Source organism: Pseudophryne corroboree, chromosome 2 (assembly GCF_028390025.1).
Source record: "Pseudophryne corroboree isolate aPseCor3 chromosome 2, aPseCor3.hap2, whole genome shotgun sequence".
NCBI classification, from domain to species: Eukaryota; Metazoa; Chordata; class Amphibia; order Anura; family Myobatrachidae; genus Pseudophryne; species Pseudophryne corroboree.
The window spans coordinates 34,024,083-34,050,459 of NC_086445.1; the positions used below are offsets into that span (position 1 = coordinate 34,024,083).

At 49.2% G+C, this 26,377-nt stretch overlaps 1 protein-coding gene across 4 annotated transcripts in view; it reads left to right on the forward strand.

The window, feature by feature from the left end:
* Window positions 1-26,377, forward strand: part of LOC134995082 (oocyte zinc finger protein XlCOF7.1-like) — a 55,017-nt gene that overhangs the window by 5,463 nt on the left and 23,177 nt on the right. For all 4 annotated transcript variants that reach the window (XM_063951051.1, XM_063951053.1, XM_063951054.1 and 1 more), the window contains exons 7-10: window positions 5,469-5,569; window positions 5,731-5,800; window positions 7,496-7,596; window positions 7,756-7,825. In XM_063951051.1, coding sequence (XP_063807121.1) covers window positions 5,469-5,569; window positions 5,731-5,800; window positions 7,496-7,596; window positions 7,756-7,825 — 342 coding nt within the window. The remainder of the gene's footprint in view (window positions 1-5,468; window positions 5,570-5,730; window positions 5,801-7,495; window positions 7,597-7,755; window positions 7,826-26,377) is intronic.

Genomic DNA, 26,377 nt, shown 5'->3' on the forward strand with positions numbered 1-26,377 from the left:
TAGCTATAGAGCAGTCAGATAGCAGCAGTGTCAGAGCAGGTAATAGCTGTACAGGGGTGTAGTATGGTATGCCGGCGGCCGGGCTCCCGGCGACCAGCATACCGGCGCCGGGAGCCTGACCGCCAGCATACCGACAGTGTGGCGAGCGCAGATGAGCCCCTTGCGGGCACAGTGATTTTATTCTCCCTCCAGGGGGGTCGTGGTCGGTATGCCGGCTGTCGGGATTCCAGCGCCGGTATACTGTGCACCGGGACCCCGACAGTCGGCATTGTGTATGCTGGAACTGTGGGGTATAGAGGTGGCTGTAGGAGCGCGGGCACTGTGTGGCTGCTGGAACTGTGGGGTATAGAGGTGGCTGTAGGAGCGCGGGCACTGTGTGGCTGCTGGAACTGTGGGGTATAGAGGTGGCTGTAGGAGCGCGGGCACTGTGTGGCTGCTGGAACTGTGGGGTATAGAGGTGGCTGTAGGAGAGCGGGCACTGTGTGGATGCTGGAACTGTGGGGTATAGAGGTGGCTGTAGGAGACCTGGCACTGTGTGGATGCTGGAACTGTGGGGTATAGAGGTGGCTGTAGGGGCGTTGGCACTGGAACCATGGGGTAAAGAGGTGGCTGTAGGAGCGCGGGCACTGTGTTAGCGCTGGAACTGTGGGGTATAGAGGTGGCTGTAGGGGCGCAGGCACTGTGTTGCTGCTGGAACTGTGGGGTATAGAGGTGGCTGTAGGGGCGAGGGCACTGTGTTGCTGCTGGAACTGTGGGGTATAGAGGTGGCTGTAGGAGTCCGGGCACTGTGTTGGCGCTGGAACTGTGGGGTATAGAGGCGGCTGTAGGAGCGCAGGCACTGTGTGGATGCTGGAACTGTGGGTATAGAGGTGGCTGTAGGAGCGCGGGCACTGTGTTGGTGCTGGAACTGTGGGGTATAGTGGGGGCTGTAGGAGCGCAGGCACTGTGTGGATGCTGGAACTGTGGGTATAGAGGTGGCTGTAGTAGAGCGGGCACTGTGTGGATGCTGGAACTGTGGGGTATAGAGGTGGCTGTAGGAGTGCAGGCACTGTGTGGATGCTGGAACTGTGGGGTATAGAGGTGGCTGTAGGAGTGCAGGCACTGTGCGGATGCTGGAACTGTGGGGTATAGAGGTGGCTGTAGTAGCGCGGGCACTGTGTGGCTGCTGGAACTGTGGGGTATAGAGGTGGCTGTAGGAGCGCGGGCACTGTGTGGCTGCTGGAACTGTGGGGTATAGAGGTGGCTGTAGGAGCGCGGGCACTGTGTGGCTGCTGGAACTGTGGGGTATAGGGGTGGCTGTAGGAGAGCGGGCACTGTGTGGATGCTGGAACTGTGGGGTATAGAGGTGGCTGTAGGAGAGCGGGCACTGTCGGGATGCTGGAACTGTGGGGTATAGAGGTGGCTGTAGGAGCGCAGGCACATTAGGACCCTCTGTACTGTGGCACATATGGCAGCATTAGGTTATTATGTTACTGATTAGTGTGTCATTAGCTTCAGCTGCTGCCAGTGTTACAGCTGCTGACACTGCATGCTAGGAAGGGGGGATAGGTGCTGGGCAGCGCCTCATACTGCCGGCGCCCGTTCCTCCTGCTGTCAGACCTCTGGAGGGATGACCCGGTCACTGCCGTAACGGCAGGCACCCTCTCTGCACGAGACAGCACTCCGGAGCTATGGCAGTATCTGTCTCTCCTCACACTGGATGTAGGGAGCTGTGGTGAGCTGCGCTCTGCACCCGGTCACTGGGCTGCAAACATAAGAGCACAGCCTGCTAAGGGGGCAGGTGATGGATGACGTCAGTCACCTTCCTCACTAAGCTCTGACAGGGAAGACATTGTACAGCTGTATCCTAATTCCTGTCAGTGTATGTAGTGTACTCAGTGCTGGGCCTGAGGAGGAGCCTAATTCCTGTCAGTGTATGTAGTGTACTCAGTGCTGGGCCTGAGGAGGAGCCTAATTCCTGTCAGTGTATGTAGTGTAGTCAGTGCTGGGCCTGAGGAGGAGGAGCCTAATTCCTGTCAGTGTATGTAGTGTACTCAGTGCTGGGCCTGAGGAGGAGGAGCCTAATTCCTGTCAGTGTATGTAGTGTACTCAGTGCTGGGCCTGAGGAGGAGGAGCCTAATTCCTGTCCGTGTATATAGTGTACTCAGTGCTGGGGATTAGCCTAGTTCCTGTCAGTGTATGTAGTGTACTCAGTGCTGGGCCTGAGGAGGAGCCTAATTCCTGTCAGTGTATGTAGTGTACTCAGTGCTGGGCCTGAGGAGGAGCCTAATTCCTGTCAGTGTATGTAGTGTAGTCAGTGCTGGGCCTGAGGAGGAGGAGCCTAATTCCTGTCAGTGTATGTAGTGTACTCAGTGCTGGGCCTGAGGAGGAGGAGCCTAATTCCTGTCAGTGTATGTAGTGTACTCAGTGCTGGGCCTGAGGAGGAGGAGCCTAATTCCTGTCAGTGTATGTAGTGTACTCAGTGCTGGGCCTGACGAGGAGGAGCCTAATTTCTGTCCGTGTATATAGTGTACTCAGTGCTGGGGATGAGCCTAGTTCCTGTCAGTGTATGTAGTGTACTCCGTGCTGGGCCTGAGGAGGAGCCTAATTCCTGTCAGTGTATGTGTGTATGCTGAAACTGTGGGGTATAGAGGTGGCTGTAGGAGTCCGGGCACTGTGTTGGCGCTGGAACTGTGGGGTATAGAGGCGGCTGTAGGAGCGCAGGCACTGTGTGGATGCTGGAACTGTGGGTATAGAGGTGGCTGTAGGAGCGCGGGCACTGTGTTGGTGCTGGAACTGTGGGGTATAGTGGGGGCTGTAGGAGCGCAGGCACTGTGTGGATGCTGGAACTGTGGGTATAGAGGTGGCTGTAGTAGAGCGGGCACTGTGTGGATGCTGGAACTGTGGGGTATAGAGGTGGCTGTAGGAGTGCAGGCACTGTGTGGATGCTGGAACTGTGGGGTATAGAGGTGACTAGGAGAGCGGGCACTGTCGGGACGCTGGAACTGTGGGGTATAGAGGTGGCTGTCGGAGCGCAGGCACATTAGGACCCTCTGTACTGTGGCACATATGGCAGCATTAGGTTATTATGTTACTGATTAGTGTGTCATTAGCTTCAGCTGCTGCCGGTGTTACAGCTGCTGACACTGTGTGCTAGGAAGGGGGAATAGGTGCTGGGCAGCGCCTCATACTGCCGGCGCCCATTCCTCCTGCTGTCAGACCTCCAGAGGGGTGACCCGGTCACTGCCATAACGGCAGGCAGCCTCTCTGCACGAGACAGCGCTCCAGAGCTATGGCAGTATCTGTCTCTCCTCACACTGGATGTAGGGAGCTGTGGTGAGCTGCGCTCTGCACCCGGTCACTGGGCTGGCACACATAAGAGCACAGCCTGCTAAGGGGGCAGGTGATGGATGACGTCAGTCACCTTCCTCACTAAGCTCTGACAGGGAAGACATTGTACAGCTGTATCCTAATTCCTGTCAGTGTATGTAGTGTACTCAGTGCTGGGCCTGAGGAGGAGCCTAATTCCTGTCAGTGTATGTAGTGTACTCAGTGCTGGGCCTGAGGAGGAGCCTAATTCCTGTCAGTGTATGTAGTGTAGTCAGTGCTGGGCCTGAGGAGGAGGAGCCTAATTCCTGTCAGTGTATGTAGTGTACTCAGTGCTGGGCCTGAGGAGGAGGAGCCTAATTCCTGTCAGTGTATGTAGTGTACTCAGTGCTGGGCCTGAGGAGGAGGAGCCTAATTCCTGTCAGTGTATGTAGTGTACTCAGTGCCGGGCCTGAGGAAGAGGAGCCTAATTCCTGTCAGTGTATGTAGTGTACTCAGTGCTGGGCCTGAGGAGGAGGAGCCTAATTCCTGTCAGTGTATGTAGTGTACTCAGTGCTGGGCCTGAGGAGGAGGAGCCTAATTCCTGTCAGTGTATGTAGTGTACTCAGTGCTGGGCCTGAGGAGGAGCCTAATTCCTGTCAGTGTATGTAGTGTACTCAGTGCTGGGCCTGACGAGGAGGAGCCTAATTCCTGTCCGTGTATATAGTGTACTCAGTGCTGGGGATTAGCCTAATTCCTGTCAGTGTATGTAGTGTACTCAGTGCTGGGCCTGACGAGGAGGAGCCTAATTCCTGTCCGTGTATATAGTGTACTCAGTGCTGGGGATGAGCCTAGTTCCTGTCAGTGTATGTAGTGTACTCAGTGCTGGGCCTGAGGAGGAGCCTAATTCCTGTCAGTGTATGTAGTGTACTCAGTGCTGGCAGAGCCGGCCCTAGCCAATATGATGCCCTAGGCAAGATTTTGGCTGGTGCCCCCTAGCACCACCGCTGGTTCTGCCTCTGACCTTGCCCCTCACCCATAGCAGTCCTTATTTTGGTGTTTGTGCCCCCTATATTTTAAAGAGGAACAGTTCGCACATTTGGTGCTCAGCCCAAAAAGGGGTGTGTTTTTGCTGGCAAGGGGCATGGCCACACAATAGTAACCCCAATTCCAGTTACGCCACACAATACTGCAACTTTATTCACATTTGATAATGCGATAGTGTCCATAATTCATATTACATCCCACAGTAGTATCACTTTACCTTATAAACATTACTCCTCACAGTAGAGCCCCTTATTCACATTGCACCACACCATATTTCTCTTTATTCACATTACACCACACCCTATTGCTCTTTAGTCACATTAGACGACACAGTAGTGCCCTTTCTATACGCAACGCCACATAGTAGAGCACCTTATACACATAATGCCAGAGTAATGCCCCTTACACGAGACCATAATGACACACATAGTGCCCCCTACCCATTTGCTGCACATTATTACTGCCCCTATACACATAATGATACACATACAGTAGTACACTGTTACACATATGCCGCACATTATTAATGCTCTTATACACATAATGACACACATAGTGCCCCTTACGTACACATATGTTGCACATTATTAATGCATTTTTACATGACACACATGATGCTCCTTACACATATTCCAAACACTACTACACAACCAATCCACTCACATGCACACGGCACTCACACTGCCACTAACACTGTGACCTCTGCCTCTGCTTGGATACAGATGTGTACTCATAAATCTTGCCTCAATGCTAACGTCGGGCACCTTTTTGTTATGAAAATGCAGCTTATTTGCATTGCTATGTGGCTAGGATGCACAAGCAGATTCTGCTGATTAAAATGATATGTAGCAAGCCTATATACTGTGTGAGACTGTGGCTGTATCTGCATACGAAATGCTACACACAGACTATAGGCATGCTGCATATCATTTTAATCAGCAGAAGCTGCTGATGCCCCTAGGAATATCAAATGCCCTAGGCAATTGCCTAGTTTGCCTATGCCTATGGCCGGCTCTGAGTGCTGGGGAGGGGGTTGTCTCCTCATTACTCGGTAGGGAAGTCCTCACCTCCCCACTGACTGTACATAGAATCACTATACTTACTGTAATGTAATGTTCTGTATCCATTCCCCGCAGGTGGGTGCAGCTCTAGAACTCCCGCAGACCCCTGTGAGACCCCTCTGTACTCTCCGGGCTGTATAGAGGAAGAGAACAGGACTGTGACACAGGAATATCAGGTAGAGGAACCTGCTCTGACCTCTCCTCCTCGCACATCCGCTCCTCACATTGCAGGATATTGTGTTATTCCCATGTCCCCGCCCTGTGTGTGACTCCTATAGAGATGTCCCGTGTAACGTGTGGGTGGGACACGTATGTGACACATGTTCTTGTATGACAGGATGAGCCGGGACACATGATATATCACCGGCAGTGTAAGGAAGAGGCCGTTCCTGCTGAGATCAGCCCAGGTGAGAGAGACGCAGACGCTCTGGGGATATAATATTGCTGTATGGGGAGATGTATTTATATTACTGGAGATGTGGCTTATATGTGACGTTACATACATGGGAGGGAAGAGCAGCTTATCTCAGCGCTATAACATGGAACACATGACAAGATACTGAGACAGTTGTACATCACAGCCGCCATCTTTACCATGCAGTGACACGTCTCTTCATTCTGATGTCACCGCGCCGCACACAGAGGTTTAGGAACCTGGTGACCCCAACTAGACACCTTCTGTATAACCAGCTGCACTGACTGCTGGGGGTGCCCTCTATACCGGAGATCATTCCCAGCGCTGCAGGTCTCTGTGGTGTCTGACGTCTGCATATTAATTACCTTTATAATGATCTGTTATTAATAATAGTACAGATATTAATGTTACGGCTTTTGTTGCCTAAAGCACAACTGGCCAATTCCCCAGTACACAAGCCAGAAGACATTACATACATGTACACGTAACATATTACACACACACTGACTGATTCAGGTGTAGCTCAGTTTGGTGACGTATCTTGTGTGTTATCGCCAGTGTGTAATGGACACAAGTAGCGCACTGCAGGGATGTACACAATCAGTCACATCTCCCTTGTGGCACAGGTCAGTGAGGGCTGTGAGGATACCGGGTGTTAGATCCGGAGTTTGCTAAGTGTGCCCGGATCCTTAGGTTCAGCAATCACACAGGAGCGGAGGAGAGGGGGTACAATGGCACCTTTACTGCACATATAACACACCCACAACCAGTGTGATATAATAGTCTATAAATCCCTTACATTCTGTAACACATTAAAAAACATTCTCATTAATATCCCCCATAAAGTCTAGACAAGGCCAGAGGCAGCACAGTCCTGTATCGCACCATGTGGCAGAGAGAGACCAGATGGTATAAGGGGGTGATCCTGTAGTAAGGGGCGCTGCTGCCCTCCCTGCACTGATTCCTGTTCAAGTCTTTGTTCAGACGCTCAGCCAAACTCTCCACCAGTATGATGGGGCCATGGGTAGTCTTGCCTATTAGTGCTGTCCAAAGCAAGGGGTGGTGGTCTCTGCTTACTGGAGATGGGAGGGAGGAAGGTTCTGTGCAGTTACCGCCTGCTGATCCCAGAGTCTAGCACAGTCCTAGGGGAGAACATTAGGTGCTGGTGGAGTTATCCTTCCTCCAGATCTCCGGTCCAGTCACTCCCAGCATTACCCCTGACACGCTGTGTCACATGCAGGGACGTCACCTGTTACTTCCTGCCTGGGAAATCCTGGTAATCAGGGGGTGAAATAGGGCAGACCACCGGGCGGCATGTAAGAAGGTCAGAGCCCAGTGGTGTCCTCTAAGAGATCAGTAGTGCAATCCCCGGGTAACACATGAGACATCACAAATACTCCCCAACCATAGTCTCAGTGTAATGTAGTCCTGTGGAAGTACCGTTAGGGGTAGTAGTACAATACCCCCTCCCCTGGTCTCATCACAGTAAGTATAACAATCTACATTTCCCCGTCGCTGCTGACTGCGGCGCTGCAGGAGAATGGACCATTAGCAGTGATCGGGATAAGTTTTATTTGCAGGACTTTGGTTCTATGTTACTCCACCATATCCGTCACTATAATGTGTGTGTATCAGCTGAGGTCTTCTTCTGTGTTATCATTTATACATCTGTGTCTATTCCCCACAGGTGGGTGTAACCCTACACACCCCGCAGACCCATGTGACACCCCTCTCTATACTCCGGGGTGTATGGGAGAAGAGAACAGGATGATCAGCCAGGATTATCAGGTAGAGGAACCTGCTCTGACCTCTCCCAGCTCCTCACATGTCTCACATTGCAGGATCTTGTGTTATCCCCATGTCCCCGCCCTGTGTGTGAGTCCTATACAGATGTCCCGTGTAACGTGTGGGTGGGACACGTATGTGACACATGTTCTTGTATGACAGGCTGTGCCAGGAGACGGGATGTGTTACCAGCAATGTAAAGAAGAGGACGTTCCTGCTGAGATCAGATCAGGTGAGAGAGATGGACATACAGACAGTGCTGTCATACAGGAGATATGTACAGAGGTCTCTGGTCTGGGGTTCTCATGCAGCATCATGCTGGCTCTAAGGATTTCCTGTGATAATGACAATATAGACGGGTGTAGCAACATCTCCAATCCAACGTATAACCCCCACTGTGACCCAGCGGTGCGTAGGGTGTAATATATGGGGGTGATTGTCATATTAGTATGGAGTATATGCAGGATCTGGAAGCCTCTGGGCACCAGTAACGGGCACCACATAAGTGTGAGTGTCGGGAGTCTGATCATATTATGGGATAGTAACTACTGTATATTAGCAATGGTGTTGAATCTGTTCATGAAAGTGGGCATACACACAGATCACAGTCACTGGTGGGGGATGGGGACAGAGCGTTACAGTGAGTACCTGTTATAGCCACTGTATAATATAAATGACTATTCCTGGTAAGGATCGTGTTCTGTCAGGGTGGTTTTAGGGCCAGCCGCACTCACCCGCTGGGCCAGGACAGCACTATGGTTATACACCCGGGGATTGCGTCATTACTTCCACTCATCACATTACAAAGTTCATTACTGTATTTGGGGGGTAATTCCAAGTTGATCGCAGCAGGAAATTTTTTAGCAGTTGGGCAAAACCATGTGCACTGCAGGGGAGGCAGATATAACATGTGCAGAGAGAGATAGATTTGGGTGTGGTGAGTTCAATCTGCAATCTAAATTGCAGTGTAAAAATAAAGCAGCCAGTATTTACCCTGCACAGAAATAAAATAACCCACCCACATCTTACTCTTTCTGCACATGTTATATCTGCCTCCCCTGCAGTGCACATAGTTTTGCCCAACTGCTAAAAAATTTCCTGCTGCGATCAACTTGGAATTACCCCCTTGGTGCAAACCTGGACAGAATTCTAACGGAAACTCAAGAAAATCATATTTTAAAACTAACAAAGAACAACCAGGAGACAGAAGTTACAGTATAATATTGTTCTATCCAGTGGAGGTAGAGGTGTCATGTATGAGTCCATCTCACAGCGATGCCAGAAGTAACATTTCCCACTAGATGACCCTAGATGGGGTGTGAAGACCATTCGTGAAGGTTTCAAGTTGCGTTCAGTTCATCTTCAGGGTTCCAGGGAAGCTCGGTCTTCCCACTCAGAAATATCGGGAAACTGAAACATTGTCATCTATGAGATGGGTAATACTGTAAATGTGGGGAAGTTGGGGCACATCTTCAGGACAGGTCATTCAAGGGGCAACGATATGCAAACCAGAAGCCATCTTGACTTGGTGCTACAACATTTTGGCCAGATTTGATGGCGGTCGCTCAAACTCTGGGAGATCATTAGTGGTGATGAATACTGGATCTACATTTTCGCCCCCGAGACCAAACAAAGTTAGCCCAGTGGACCCCGGTGGAAGTGCGCCGCCACAGAAGTTCCGACGTGAGCACAGCGCGGCCAAGCAAAAATGGTGGCTGCTTTTGTGGCCAAGACTAGACATGTAGCTACCACACCACTCCGTACAGCAGCACAGCGTCACTGGGGACTGGTACACCAACCAATGGGCTGCAAGCTATTTCCAGACACCATCCAATAACTCGTGCTCGTGGTGCCCTTCTCCATCACAACAGTGCACCTGCCCACAAGTTCAGGAAAGTGGTGGTTTTTCTGTCCAATGAACGCATCGAGGAGCTTCGTCATCCACTGTACAGTCCAAACCTGGCCCCCTGCAACTTTTTTGTGTTTCCATGAATCAAGCACAAGATGCGTGGGAATTATTTTGAGTCACCGGAAGCTGTAGAGGAGACCTTCATACAGCATGTAGAAGACATACCTACTTCGTACTGGTCCAGCTGCTTCACCGAGTGGGTTGAGCGCATTCAACTTTACATACACTCCTCTGGTGTATACTTTAAAAAAAAATGTAATGTTCACTTTGTTTGTAAATATAATACTTTTTAGCTGAAGGCCACTTATTTCCTGTTATGCACATTGATGTTTATGGGACAGTGTTACTGTAGTTCCAGAACACATACCGACGTGTCTCGTCCTCTGAAGCTTATTACATGATTTATAGATGTCTAAATTGTTGCATGAACGTAAAAAACACCTGATAAGTCACATTAAGGGCATGATTACATTTTGCAGCAGTTCCGGTATCTGATTTCTGCTGGTACCACCAGCTACTGTGAGTAACCGCCAAACCTTGGCACCCGTTCCGGCGGTTATTGCGCATAATTGAATATGTCTTTAAACTTAAGTTTTTGCTTTTCCAGTGCAAGATACATATCAAAATCTTTTTACATTTGTTTATATTAAAGTGACGTGGTAAATCGGTGCTTTATGTATACAATGCTGCTATTATAAAATAATTCTAAGACTGGAGCCTACAGAATGCGCTAATGCTGCGCAAGAAATATCCCCGTCAGGCCTGTATTTGGTCCCAGTTACGTATGGAAACCCTTGAAACTATTTGTAAATGAAAGCTATACTGTAGCTTTAATTTTCTCAGGAATGATTTCACAAGAAACGGTTAGGAAGAGCAGAGAGGATGAAGTGGAATGAAGATGTGGGTGAAGCTTACCTAGAGAAAGGGAGGCTGAGGGGAGGAAACGGAGAGGCAGGAAAGCAAAAGCTGTTGGAGGATCCTCGCAGGTTACAATTGAAGCGTCTGCAATCCGCCGAGCGAGTCAGGAGATGGCGAGAGAGAAAGCTGGAAGACATGCAGAGAAAAAGCAATAAGTGTAGAAACACCGAACACTCCCAGCAAGAAGTCACCGGTGGTGGCACAAGTTCATCGATGACGTCCAACCATCACATGATAAAATTTTCCAGAAAACATTAAACCAATACCACCGAGGTTGCAGAAGATAAGTTGGAAAGTAGAACACTTATCTGTGATGATGGAGCCGCCTGGAGTACGGGATAATAAAAACCAGTAATGGATCCTTCTACTGGGAAACGCACATTGGTTCAGAAGATGCGCATGATAATGACCGTAAAGGAAGCTTTCTGCTCATCCATAGAGGAATATCCCAGGGTTTACATGGCACGTAATGTACATGTATACCAGCACCGTGCACATTACAGCCTAATCCCTCAGTCCCTCCACAATAAGCATTAGCAGTGATGGTCTGATTCCAACTTGTCATAATGTAGTAACTGGGACATTTACATTAGTTACATTTACCAGTGTGACAGATATAATGCAAAGTGGCGTTATGTAGCGAGCGGTCTCTCAGTCTGAGGCTGATGCAGATCTGTGATGTAGTACTCTGCCTTATATTGTGTAATAAGGGGAAGCAAAGACATTTATGCGACCACTGAGAAGGACGTCTGTGATGTGACGTGTGACCGCTGAGAAGGACGTCTGTAATGTGACCTACTGTATGACCACCGAGATGGACGTCTGTGATGTGACATACTGTGTGACCACTGAGAAGGACGTCTGTAATGGGACGTGTGACCGCTGAGAAGGACGTCTGTGATGTGACGTGTGACCACTGAGACGTCTGTGATGGTACTGTATGACCACTGAAAAGGACGTCTGTGATGTGACCACTGAGATGGACGTCTGTGATGTGACCACTGAGATGGACGTCTGTGATGTGACCACTGAGATGGACGTCTGTGATGTGACCACTGAGAAGGACGTCTGTGATGGGACGTGTGACCACTGAGAAGGACGTCTGTGATGGGACGTGTGACCACTGAGAAGGCCGTCGGGACGTGTGACCACTGAGAAGGATGTCTGTGATTGGACGTGTGACCACCGAGAAGGAAGTCTGTGATGGGACGTGTGACCACCGAGAAGGACGTCTGTGATGGGACGTGTGACCACCGAGAAGGACGTCTGTGATGGGACGTGTGACCACCGAGAAGGACGTCTGTGATGGGACGTGTGACCACCGAGAAGGACGTCTGTGATGGGACGTTTGAACACTGAGAAGGCCGTCGGGACGTGTGACCACTGAGAAGGATGTCTGTGATGGGACGTGTGACCACCGAGAAGGACGTCTGTGATGGGACGTGTGACCACCGAGAAGGACGTCTGTGATGGGACGTGTGACCACCGAGAAGGACGTCTGTGATGGGACGTGTGACCACCGAGAAGGACGTCTGTGATGGGACGTGTGACCACCGAGAAGGACGTCTGTGATGGGACGTTTGAACACTGAGAAGGCCGTCGGGACGTGTGACCACTGAGAAGGATGTCTGTGATGGGACGTGTGACCACTGAGAAGGACGTCTGTGATGTGCGACCACTGAGAAGACGTCTGTGATGTGACGTGCGACCACTGAGAAGAGCGTCTGTGTGCATGCCATGGAAAAAGTGTCTTAGTCACAAAGTAATACAATAGGTGGCACAAGCAGATCTTCTGATTACAATGATATGCAGCATGCTTATATTCTATGTGTAATGGCGGCTGTATCTGAAATGTCACGTTACAGTGTCTTCCATGAAAACGTAGCATTTTGTATGCAAATACAATCTCATTCACACACAGAATACAGGCTGCATATCCTTGTAATCAGCGGGAGCTGCTTGTACGTCCTATTACTATTACATTACTTTGCGACTAAGACGCATTTCCGCTGCAAAAAAAAGACGCTCGGTGCTACAGTCACACGGCACTCACGTGTTATGTATAATGCGATTTGTAGCGTATGGAGCAGAGATGTAAGAGGACACATCTGTAGCCTACAGTAGTTTTTTCTATGTGATATTATTTATTATGCCTATCTTATGGTGTTGTACAAGTCAATTTGTTTTATTTCCGGCGCAGCACTAACTGGAAGTTACAATATAGCTAACAATGTTAATAAATATAGTGTAACATTACAAATGTTCCTGTAACTACCATTGTCCCTGATTTATCCCTTAAGGGTCTTTACAACATAATAAGTAAAGCTGGCCGTACACTGCGCGATGATTGTGCAAAGCAGACAACTAAGGGGGTAATTCAGACCTGATCGCAGCAGCAAATTTGTTAGCAGTTGGGTAAAACCATGTGCACTGCAGGGGGGCAGATGTAACATGTACAGAGCGCTTTAGATTTGGGTGGGGTGTGTTCAAACTGAAATCTAAATTGCAGTGTAAAAATAAAGCAGCCAGTATTTACCCTGCACAGAAACAATATACCCCACCCAAATCTAACTCTCTCTGCAGATGTTATATCTGCCACACCTGCAGTGCACATGGGCCCTCATTCCGAGTTGTTCGCTCGCTAGCTGCTTTTAGCAGCTTTGCACACGCTAAGCCGCCGCCGCCGCCTACTGGGAGTGTATCTTAGCTTAGCAGAATTGCTAACGAAAGATTCGCATAATTGCAAATAGAAATTTCTTTGCAGTTTCTGAGTAGCTCGGGACTTACTCTGCCACTGCGATCAGTTCAGTCAGTTTCGTTCCTGGTTTGAAGTCAAAAACGCACCCAGCGTTCGCCCAGACACTCCCCGGTTTCTCCAGCCACGCCCGCGTTTTTCCCAGAAACTGCAGCGTTTTTCCGCACACACCCATAAAACGGCCAGTTTCCGCCCAGAAACACCCACTTCCTGTCAATCATACTCCGATCACCAGAACGAAGAAATTTCTTCGTTAAGCCATGAGTAAAATACCAAACTTTTTGGCAAATTTACTTGGCGCAGACGCACTGCGAACATTGCACATGCGCAGTTTGCGACAATCGCTCCGTTGCGAAAACCAATAACGAGCGAACAACTCGGAATGAGGGCCATGGTTTTGCCCAACTGCTAACAAATTTGCTGCTACGATCAGGTCTGAATTACCCCCCTAAATGATTGGTGTGAGTGACGGTCACTCAGTCTGTGGTTCTGAACAATGGCCGATCGCTGTCTGGATTGTTTGGTTTTTAAATCTGTCTGTCTGATCCACGCGATCGTCGCTCGGCCAACTCCAGGCTGTAAATGGAAATCACCTCCGCGTCTGTATACTGACCGAAGGTCACAAGATAAATCATGACATTTATTTTCATGATACTCAAGTAGAACAGGAAGGGGAGCGCCTCCTGGTTAGATAATTTGTTCCGTTCTACTACTCAGTGGGACTGTGTTGCACAATATGATAATTTATACCAGAGATTTTCAACCTTTTACAACTCGCGGCACACTGAACAAGATTTAAATATTGCCAAGACACACACTAAGATATAATGGTGATGCATGGTGCAGTTGCGTGTCCTAGGATGTCATGTCACAGCTTCATCATAGGTCACGCCTAACACACATCTGAGAAAGCCAGAAGAGCCCAACACTGCCCGGGCCCAAAATTAGAACTGGCTCTGCAACCACTAAACCCACCAGTATTGATCGTTCCAGGGCCTCAGTAGCAGCAAAACAGTGACGGGCCTGGCTGTGCTTCTATGGCGGCACACCTGGAGACTGCTCAGGACGCACTAGTGTGCCACGGCACAGTGGTTGAAAAACACTGATTTATACTATACGGGGGCACCACATTGCAGCTGTCAATCGGGGAACCCTCCAGGGCAGGTAAGCAGCTGGTCTCACACCACTATGGAAGATCACCGCTGTGGCTTTATATTTATTTCTCTTACGTCCTAGAGGATGCTGGGGACTCCGTAAGGACCATGGGGTATAGACGGGCTCCGCAGGAGACATGGGCACTATAAAGAACTTTTAGTATGGGTGTGCACTGGCTCCTCCCTCTATGCCCCTACTCCAGACCTCAGTTAGATTTTGTGCCCAGAGGAGATAGGGTGCATTACGGAGGAGCTCTACTGAGTTTCTCTGATAAAATAATTTTGTTAGGTTTTTTATTTTCAGGGAGCACTGCTGGCAACAGGCTCCCTGCATCGTGGGACTGAGGAGAGAGAAGCAGACCTACTTAAATGATAGGCTCTGCTTCTTAGGCTACTGGACACCATTAGCTCCAGAGGGATCGGAGCGCAGGTCTCCCCCTGCCGTTCGTCTCAGAGCCGCGCCGCCGTCCTCCTCGCAGAGCCGGAAGATAGAAGCCGGGTGAGTATAAGAAGAAAGAAGACTTCTAAGGCGGCAGAAGACTTCAGATCTTCACTGAGGTGACCGCTGCGCACCATTGCTCCCACACGTTACACACACTGTCAGGCACCGATGGGTGCAGGGTGCAGGGGGGGCGCCCTGGGCAGCAATATAAACTTCTATTTTGGCATGCTTTTCACATATGGGCTGCGGAGTCAGTAGATATGTACATCCCCCGCCATTAATTATAATTTTGAGCGGGACCGAAGCCCGCCACTAGAGGGGGCAGAGCTTGGCCTCACAGCACTAACCAGCGCCATTTTCTCCACAATGATCTGAAGAGAAGCTGGGGGGGGGGCACATTTATTATTAATTACTAATTATTACACTGTTATATATATATATAATATATAGCGCTATATCTGGGAATTGTTTCCAGTGTCAGTTGGCGCTGGGTGTGTGCTGGCATACTCTCTCTCTCTGTCTCTCCAAAGGGCCTTGTTGGGGAACTGTCCCCTTATAGATATATCCCTGTGTGTGTGTGCGGGTGTCGGTACGCGTGTCGGCATGTCTGAAGCGGAAGGCTCATCCAAGGAGGAGGTGGAGCAGCTGATTGTGGTGTCTCCGTTGGCAACGCCGACTCATGATTGGTATGATATGTGAAATATTTTAAATGCTAATGTATTATTACATAAGAGAAGGGACAAAGCTGAGTCCAGGGAAACAGCAGGGAGTCAATCCGCGGATTTGACTGGGTCACAGGGCCCGTCAGGGTCTCAAAAGCGTCCCCTATCACAAATAGCAGACACTGATACCGACACGGATTCTGACTCCAGTGTCGACTATGATGAGGCAAGGTTACACCCTAAGGTGGCCAAAAGTATTCATTATATGATTATGGCAATAAAAGATGTTTTGCATATCACAGATGACCCCTCTGTCCCTGACACGAGGGTACACAGGTTTAAGGGAAAGAAACCTGAGGTAACGTTTCCTCCATCTCATGAACTGAAACGAATTATTTGAAAAAGCTTGGGAAACTCCAGACAAAAAACTGCAGATTCCCAAGAGGATCCTTATGGCGTATCCTTTCCCTGCAAAGGACAGGATACGGTGGGAATCCTCGCCCAGGGTGGACAAGGCGTTAACGCGTCTGTCCAAGAAGGTGGCGCTACCGCCTCCAGACACCGCGGCCCTTAAGGATCCTACGGATCGTAGACAGGAAACTACCTTAAAGTCTATTTATGCACATACGGGTGCTTTACTCAGGCCGGCAATAGCATCGGCATGGGTTTGTAGCGCTGTTGCAGCGTGGACAGATACCTTATTGGCAGACATGGATACCCTGGACAAGGATACCATTGTACTGACTTTAGGTCACATTAAAGACGCAGTCTTATATATGAGAGACGCTCAATGAGACGTGGGGCTGCTTGGTTCCAGAGCCAACGCCATGGCAGTTTCGGCAAGACGAGCTCTGTGGACCCGCCAATGGACGGGTGATGCCGACTCAAAGAAGCATATGGAGGTTTTACCTTACAAGGGTGAAGTTTTGTTTGGGGATGGTCTCGCGGACCTGGTTTCCACAGCTACCGCGGGTAAATCTACATTTTTGCCTTTTGTTCCCCCACAGCAAAAGAAAACCCCACAATATCAGATGCAGTCCTTTCGGTCGCATAAGTCCAGAAGAGGTCGGGGCTCCTCTTTCCTCGCCAGAGGTAAGGGTAGAGGTAAGAGAACACCTGCTTCGGCTAGTTCCCAGGAGCAGAAGTCCTCCCCGGCTTCTGCTAAATCCACCGCATGACGCTGGGGCTCCACGGAGGGAGTCCGCAACGGTGGGGGCACGTCTTCGACTCTTCAGCCAGGTCTGGGTTCTATCAGACGTGGATCCTTGGGTGTTGGAAATTGTATCCCAAGGTTACAAACTGGAGTTCGAAGAGGTGCCCCCTCGCCGATTTTTCAAGCCGGCCTTGCCAGCCTCTTCCCCGGAGAGGGAAGTGGTATTAGATGCAATTCAAAAGCTGTGTCAACAGCAAGTGATTGTCAAGGTTCCCCTAGGCCAACAGGGAAAAGGGTACTATTCAACACTGTTTGTGGTCCCGAAGCCGGATGGTTCGGTCAGACCCATTTTGAATCTAAAATTCCTAAACCTATACTTGAAAAAGTTCAAATTCAAGATGGAATCACTCCGGGCTGTGATATCCAGTCTGGAAGCAGGGGATTTTATGGTGTCGCTGGACGTGAAGGATGCCTACCTTCATCTCCCCATATTTCCTCTTCATCAGGAATACCTGCGTTTCGTGGTACAGGACTGTCATTACCAGTTTCTAACGTTGCCGTTCGGGCTTTCCACGGCCCCGAGAATTTTCACCAAAGTAATGGCGGAAATTATGGTGCTCCTGCGAAAGCAGGGAGTCACAATTATCCTGTACTTGGACGATCTCCTGATAAAGGCGAGATCAAGAGATCAATTGCTGAAAAGCGTGTCGCTCTCCCTGAGAGTGTTACAGCAACACGGTTGGATTCTCAATCTGCCAAAGTCACAGTTGATTCCAACGACTCGACTATCATTCCTAGGCATGATTCTGGACACGGAACAGAAGAGGGTTTTTCTACCAATTGAAAAAGCCCAGGACCTCCAGAACATGGTCAGGGACCTGCTAAAACCAAAAAGAGTGTCTGTTCATCAATGCACTCGAGTTCTGGGAAAAATAGTGGCAGTCTACGAGGCCATCCCCTTCGGCAGGTTCCATGCGAGGACGTTTCAGTGGGACCTTCTGGACAAATGGTCGGGGTCCCATCTACACCTACATCAAAAGATAAGCGTGTCCCCCAGGGCCAGGGTGTCTCTCCTGTGGTGGCTGCAGAGTGCTCACCTTCTAGAGGGTCACAGGTTCGGCATTCAAGACTGGGTTCTGGTGACCACGGACGCGAGCCTCCGAGGATGGGGAGCAGTCACAAAAGGAAGACATTTTCAGGGACTATGGTCAAGCCAGGAGGCTTGTCTACACATCAACATGCTGGAATTGAGGGCCATATACAACGGCCTACGACAAGTGGAGTATCTTCTTCGCGACCTACCGGTTCTGATTCAATCAGACAACGTCACAGCCGTGGCTCATGTAAACCGCCAAGGCGGGACAAGGAGCAGAGTGGCAATGGCGGAAGCCACCAGAATTCTGCGCTGGGCGGAAAATCACGTAAGTGTTCTGTCAGCAGTCTTCATACCAGGAGTGGACAACTGGGAAGCAGATTTCCTCAGCAGACACGATCTCCATCCAGGAGAGTGGGGACTTCATCAAGAGGTCTTTGCAGAGATAGCAAGTCTTTGGGGACTTCCTCAAATAGACATGATGGTGTCACTCCTCAACAAAAAGCTTCAGAGGTATTGTGCCAGGTCAAGGGACCCTCAGGCAGTAGCGGTAGACGCCCTAGTGACACCATGGGTGTTTCAGTCGGTCTATGTGTTCCCTCCTCTGCCTCTCATCTCAAAAGTGTTGAGAATCATAAGACGAAACAGAGTACAAGCAATACTCGTGTTTCCAGATTGGCCTCAAAGAGCCTGGTATTCGGATCTTCAGGAGATGCTCACAGAAGATCCGTGGCCTCTTCCTCTCAGGGAAGACCTGTTGCAGCAGGGGCCTTGCATATTCCAAGACTTACCGCAGTTGCGTTTGACGGCATGGCGGTTGAACACCGAATGCTAGCTGAGAGAGGTATTCCGGAGGAAGTTATCCCTACTCTGATAAAGGCTAGGAAGGAAGTAACGGCGAAGCATTATCACCGTATCTGGAGGAAGTATGTATCTTGGTGTGAAAACAAGAATGCTCCTACGGAAGATTTCCATCTTGGCCGTTTTCTCCACTTCCTATAGACAGTAGTGGATATGGATCTAAAATTAGGCTCCATTAAGGTACAGATTTCGGCCCTATCTATATTTTTTTCAGAAGGAATTTACTTCTGTCCCAGAAGTCCAAACTTTCGTAAAGGGAGTGCTGCACATCCAGCCTCCTTTTGTGGCACCATGAGACCTTAACGTGGTGTTACAGTTCCTTAAATCACACTGGTTTGAACCTCTTCAAACGGTGGAATTAAAATTTCTCACCGGAAGGTGGTCATGTTATTAGCCTTGGCATCTGCAAGGCGGGTGTCAGAGTTGGCGGCCTTATCTCACAAGAGCCCCTACTTGATTTTTTTCATGTGGATAGAGCAGAGTTGAGGACTCGTCCCCAATTTCTCCCAAAGGTGGTGTCAGCGTTTCACGTGAACCAGCCTATTGTGGTGCCTGCGGCTACTAGGGACTTGGAGGACTCCAAGTTGCTAGACGTTGTCAGGGCCCTGAAAATATATGTTTCCAGGACGGCTGGAGTCAGAAAATCTGACTCGCTGTTTATCCTGTATGCACCCAACAAGCTGGGTGCTCCTGCTTCTAAGCAGACTATTGCTCGCTGGATCTGTAACACGATTCAGCAGGCTCATTCTACGGCTGGATTGCTGGAACCAAATTCGGTAAAGGCCCATTCCACTAGGAAGGTGGGCTCTTCTTGGACGGCTGCCCGAGGCGCCTCGGCATTACAGTTGTGCCGAGCAGCTACTTGGTCGGGTTCAAACACTTTTGCAAAATTCTTCAAGTTTGATACCCTGGCTGATGTGGACCTTGCGTTTGCTCAATCGGTGCTGCAGAGTCATCTGCACTCTCCCGCCCGGTTTGGAGCTTTGGTATAAACCCCATGGTCCTTATGGAGTCCCCAGCATCCTCTAGGACGTAAGAGAAAATAAGATTTTAAACCTACCGGTAAATCTTTTTCTCCTAGTCCGTAAAAGATGCTGGGCGCCCGTCCCAGTGCGGACTAAATCTGCAAGACTTGTATATAGTTGTTGCTTACATAAGGGTTATGTTACAGTTAAGATCGGTCTTTGACTGATACTGTTTTTTGTTCATACTGTTAACTGGTTGCGTATATTCCAGGTTATACGGTGTGTTTGGTGTGGGCTGGTATGAATCTTGCCCTTAGATTAACAAAATCCTTTCCTCATATTGTCCATCTCCTCTGGGCACAGTTTCTCTCACTGAGGTCTGGAGGAGGGGCATAGAGGGAGGAGCCAGTGCACACCCATACTAAAAGTTCTTTATAGTGCCCATGTCTCCTGCGGAGCCCGTCTATACCCCATGGTCCTTACGGAGTCCCCAGCATCCTCTACGGACTAGGAGAAAAAGATTTACCGGTAGGTTTAAAATATTATTTTATATATATATATATATATATATATATATTTATATTAATCTTCCTTCCATCACCAGTGGGTGAGCATCACAATGTATTTCTTGTTTTTATTCCTGAAGACAATCTTGCAGGACACCCAGTGCGACTGAATCACTGGGAGGTGTAGTGTAGTGTCTTTTTCTTTGCATTTTGAATCTGATCTGCTTCTCGGAAGCAGCGAAACCCCAAAGAGTGTACTAGAGACGTTGGGCTGCGACTAACCGCACAGGAATTAGTTTGAAACCTGTACAAAATCGCAGATGACGCACAACGGAACCTGTTGTTGGGAAAACAGCGACCAATGCATAGTAGCACTTCGTATACAGATTCATGCTCCGTCACACAGGTGTACAGATGTCACACATCAGATTGGTCAGTGCGTTGTTCTTTTGCTGCTACCAGTTGTTTTTATTGTGCGAAAAAGATGAACATTTTTTGAGAAAAAGAAGTTGGCGCGGCCGAGTATCCCGGGACCTGGCGCAGAGAGTGGCTATTTGGCGTAAAGGAATCCACAGTGTGCTTAAGCATAGGCTGACATTTATACCCCTTTTAGACCGCCAGCTATGAACACTGGTTATTGGCACATGATTGTGCCTAACCCGCGTTCATGTGCGGTTTGAAAGGTTCAATGGTTGAAATACCGGGTCGAGCGACTCGGTATTTCAACCCTGGTCGTGAGCAGGGTTGAACTCGTGTTCAACCCGGCTCGCTCTGCGGTGTGAACGGGGGCCGGGTCGATGTGAACCGTTTCCTGTTCATTGTGTGTACGGGCGGTGCTTAGAGATCATGTGATCTACAAGCACCGTCACCAACCCAGCAATATGCCGGGTTGCAGACAGTGGCGGAGGGGCGCCTGAGGCGGGTCGCACCCTGGGAGCTCCCGTGTCAGGCTCCCAGGCGTGACCCGCCTCAGGCGGTCTGAAAGGGGTATTAGGGGATTCTGCTGGTTAGCAGTCAACGTCTGCTCATCACGTGAGGTGTGAGAGGTAATAAGGTCCGTTCTACATGCAGGGCTCAGGCTGGTGATTTATGCCTTGCAGCAGGGTGGTCAGAGAAAGAAGGGCAGGAAGAGTCGGAGGGTGGGGTGGCTCTGCTCAGCGGATTAACGTTATCCCATTAGTAAATGCTCTTACACCCGCTGCTCTCCAGTGTTAGGGTACGTCCTCCTGTTGTAATACTTCTCTTACTCTGTAGGACACTTCCATGAGCTGGTGATCTGTGTGAGAGCTTCACCCATATCACTCTCTCCCTGCTCCCCAGGGAATACATGGTTAGATGCGCTAGGCTTTCCTGGTAATGTGTGTGACTTACACCATGCACTGCTATAATCACCCTTTGTGCAGTCTCTCATTTATGTGCTTTTGGAGATGCGGCTCCCAGACCTGTGCGCAGTATTCCATGTGTGGTCTCACCAGTGACCTATATAGAGGCATCACCACCTGTCTTCCTGCTACTAATTCCTCGCTGTGCCCCCTAGCATCCGGCCTTCCCCATTGTCTTACTACATTTTCTGCTTTATGTCCCCAGTGATAGTGGCGCCTAGATCCCATCCCTCCTCAGTAATTATATTGTATTGCCTTTAACGCTATATTCAACTTTTAGGTCTTTGTAAGTCCTGTAAAAATGCATCAATCTTACATTAAACTACAGTCGATGCATTTACCCTCATCTTCATCCTGGACTCCAGAGAGTTGTAGCCTTGTCATAGCCGCGGCTGGCATCTGCCCCGGGTGTGCTGTAAGAGATAGACACCACATGCTAGACAGTCAACAGGTCGACAGGATGAAAAGGGAGACATGAAAAAAGTAGACAGGGTCTAAAGGTCGACATGAAAATAGTCAACATAAAAAAAAGGTAGACACCATTTTTTTTTACATTTTTGTGGTTTGTGTGGATAGTTTTGTCATCTGGGACCCCTATTTGTAGAAAGGCATACCCTCATGGGGCTTGCCACGCTTTGGGTTTGGTGGCTCGCTGCAGTTGCCCCAGGGTTTATAACCAACTATGCCGACATGGACAGTGAAGGTATGAAAAAGTCTAAAAGCATGTTAAAAAAAAAAAAAAAAAGTCTAATTTTTTTCATGTCGACCTTTTGACCATGTCGATCTAAGGTCTGTCTAACGTGTCTATCTATAGACTGTCTACCTATCATCCGGATACCCATCTGCCCGTCCTGGTGCCTGCTGGTTTCCTGTCACCCACTTACTGTGGGGCACAGAGGACGTCGGTCCTATTACACACACTCACCTCTCCATACCATGGTATAAATGATAGTACATAGGGACAGGTTTTTCTTCTTCAGGGCTCATAGGCTCCGCAGGGATTACCATGGAAGTATAGGTGATTTGGAGAACCGGGTGCCAAACAGTTAAACTTTCAGGTCCCATGATGCACTGGTGCTTACTCCTATATACCCTAGCCCTGGGCTATCCAGATTCTGTTTGGTGCCGGCAGGAGTAGGATTCCCCCTTTATACAGGAGAGCTGCTGTGAAGCAGCGCCAACCTTTTCTTTTTCTTTTATGATTTTCTTTACTTATTAGATATTTGATCATCAGAGCAAGCAGTGGGGACGTCTCATAGGGCGCCTGCGCTACTGTTCCAGCAACTCCTGCCAGCGCCGCTACACTGGTGACTGGGCCACGGATATTGGTGGGTGCCAGCTGGATCATTTTAGCAGACCGCTCCTGTATGTCCGGCCGCTGCCGGACGTACAGGTGATCAGGTATGAGGAATCCTGCGAGGGGGACCACCCGAGGCACTGACAGCAAGGACCGGGTTGCTTGCGTTCATCCGCTAGACCAGAGGTTCTCAAACTCGGTCCTCGGGACCCCACACAGTGCATGTTTTACAGGTAACTCAGCAGGTGCACAGGTGAATTAATTACTCACTGACACATTTTAAAAGGTCCACAGGTGGAGCTAATTATTTCACTTGTGATTCTGTGAGGAGACCTGCAAAACATGCACTGTGTGGGGTCCTGAGGACCGAGTTTGAGAACCTGTGCGCTAGACCACCAGGGCTATAAAATGTATCAGGAGACACTTGTAAAGGCCAGGCCAGTCCTGGTTGTTGCGTCAGAATAGGGGAGGTGAGCTCTCCCCTTTAGCCTAGGGTTTGCTTCCTCTGATGATTTTTGCGCCTTTTAAGCTGTTACTTCTACCCTCCTTACCCAGTGAGACACTAATCTCAGGAGCCGGGTCTAGTCTCCTGTATACCTATCCCACAGGCCAGGTTATACAACACTTATCCTTCCAGCCACTGAGGCTTGTGTAGTTTATTCAGTGCCCAGTCTCTATGCATTGTATGTGACTTGTTGCTAGCTACTGCTGCACTGTATATAACCCATGCCAGGTGTTTTAGGGTTTTGTACGTCACATTTACTTGTACTTGTGAGGGGTGTCACATTGCATTGTTTGGCTTATACACACACTGTGTGCTTATACTGCCTCTATAACTATGTTTTCTAAATGCAAAGTTTATAAGGAGGCTGGGACTCCTACGCGGATTACATGCAAATATACAGCACTTATCCTGACAGCCTCTGAGGCTTGTATAGTTGATTCCGTGCCCAACTGTATATGCATTGTATGGAAAGAAAAAATAGGTGTCACATTGCATTGTTTGAAAGAAAAAGCCTACACACACACACACACACACACACACACACACACACACACACACACACACACACACACTGTATGAATACTGAGGTATTGAACTGATCAGGAGGTAGATGATACATATGTCTCTGATTCTGAATCTTCCACTGTTCATTAAAATCATCACTCTAAGTGGATGTTCCGGCTCTAGTGCGCATAGAGGAAGAGGAGCCGGTTCCAAAGCCTACAAGCTCCAGTGTTTAAACATCAGAAAGTCGTTAAAGCAGAATTTCCTCAGTCGGATCAGCTCACCGAACTCATGCAGGAAGTCTGGACTACGAAGCTGCCTGAAATGCCTATGTCTTTTACCCCCTTCCGGCAGGAGAGTGTACCAAGTGGGAAGTTCCCCCTTTGGTAGATGCTTATGTGGAGCAAGCAGCAAATCTTCCCTTCTTGGCCAAGAAAGCATAAGAAGTGTGGAGCCGTTTAGCTGGTATGCCACTCAGTATAGCAAATACAGCCATTCTGTCAGCCACAAGACTACAAACTAAATGTGTTCGTGGCTCATCTTGTTAAAAGCTCTACATTATCCTACCTACCACTGACAGGAAAATAGAAACTTTCCTCAAGTCTACTTATATGTGGGCGCCATTACACAGCTATCGCTAGCTAAAGTTATTGAAGGCTGGATGGATGCTCTTGAAGACATCCGATGCACCTTGGGAACAACTGTCCCACATCTCCCGTAATGGGTAAGCAGCTTGGGATATAGGAGTGCTCGCTTCTAAAGGGTCTGCAACCTCTGTGGCAGCTCGCCCAAGCAAACCTGGTCTACCTAAAGTCCAGCTGGAAAGTCGGATGATAAACCCTCTGCTACTCAACCTCAAGGCACTCAGCAAGGTTATGCGGGTGCTCAGGTTTCGCAGGGAAATCCTCTGCGCCATTATCCTGGCAATGGAGCCTGGGGACTTATGGCCTCCTGGATATTCAGGATGCGTACCTACATGTGCCTATCACTGCCAACAGTGGTACCTAAAGTTTGCTGTCCTCCAGCAGCATTATCACTTTCAGGGACTTCTCTTTGGACTGGCCATGGCAACTAGGGTCTTTACCAAAATGATGGCAGTCAGGGCTGCATATCTTAGGCATTAGGGGGTCTGAATTCTTTCTTACCTAAGACCTACTGATTGTAGCACAGTCTTCGGAGGTCCTACAGCAGCAACTCCGTCTGACCATTGCCTTACTATGTACGGCTGGATTATCAACTGATAGAAGTCCTCCCTGTCTCCTTCTCAAAGATTGTTGCATCTAGAAGCCATCCAAAATTCTCAGGTCCAGAGGATTTTCCTACAAGCAGACAAGATAAGTGTTTCATACTCGAATGCGCAAGTTCTTCGACACCGGTGAGTGTCCATTACTCAGCCATGCAGGTATTGGGGTTCATGGTCCCCACCTTCGACATGGTAGAGTATGCCCAATTTCACTCCAGACCTCTTCAATCATACTATCCCCGGAGGTTCGGCTCTCCCACTTGTGGTTGCTACAGACATCCCACTTAGAAAAAGGGTCGTCCCTTTTCTTTTGGGTTCTTGATTGGGTACTCCTCACCACGGATGCCAGCTCCCGCAGGTGGGGAGCAGTGACCAGTCAGAGCTCCCTTCAAATGCGAGGCCTTCTGCACGGTCTTCATGTTCAGGTCCAATCCAACAACGTAACCGCGGTAGCCTACCTAAACCATCAGGGAGGCATGTAGAGGCTGACCGCCATGAGAGAAGTGACATGCATCCTCAATTGGGCAGAACGTCATCTTCCGGCTACATCGGCAGTGTTCATCCCATGAGTTCTCAAATGGGAAGTGGCTCTCCTAAACCAACAACGTACACTGCAGTGAGGGGGCTCTAGATCTGGAGGTATTTCGGGTCCTACTGGACATGGATCTCATGACCTTATATCGGGTACACAGGCTGCCTGTGTATGGGTACTGAACCAGGGATTCCACAGCCGCCTTCGTGGGCGCTCTGGCAATGCTGTGGAACTTAAAAAAATCTGGCATACATCTTCCCTCCAGTCTCACTCCTTCCAGACTGGCCAAGGCGACATTGGTTTGCAGACCTGTAGGGTCTCTCACTAGACACTCCTTCCTATATGGCTAGATCTGCTGACTCAGGGATCATTTTACACCAAGACCTGGCTCGTCTGTCTTGATGGCATGGCTCTTGAGACATCCCGCTTAAGAGCTTAGGGATTCTCATGCACTGCCATTTAGATGATGCTCAAGGCTCATAAACCTACAGTACCTCAGCCAGGATTTACTATATGATTTGGCAATTTATCTTTAGTGGTGTTCCCCCAAGGGCTATAATCCTACTACCTTCAGAGTGGTGAGAATGCCTTCCTCCAGACAGGCTTGGACTTAGGCCTCCGTATAGCGTCCCTCCTGGTACAGGTATCTGCCCTATCGGTTGGATTCAACGGAAAGATTGCTTACCTATCTGACGTTAAGACCTTTTTTCAGGGAGTTGGGATTTGTCCTTAGTTCTCCAGGCCTTACAAGCACCGCTGTTTGAACCTTTGGACACCGTGGACCTTAAGTGGCTGACATGAAAAACACTCTTCCTCTTTGCTATTGCCCCTGCTCACAGTTTGTCTGACCTAGGAGCGTTGTCTTGTAGCTCCACCTTTTTTGTTTTCCATCCGGACAGAGCC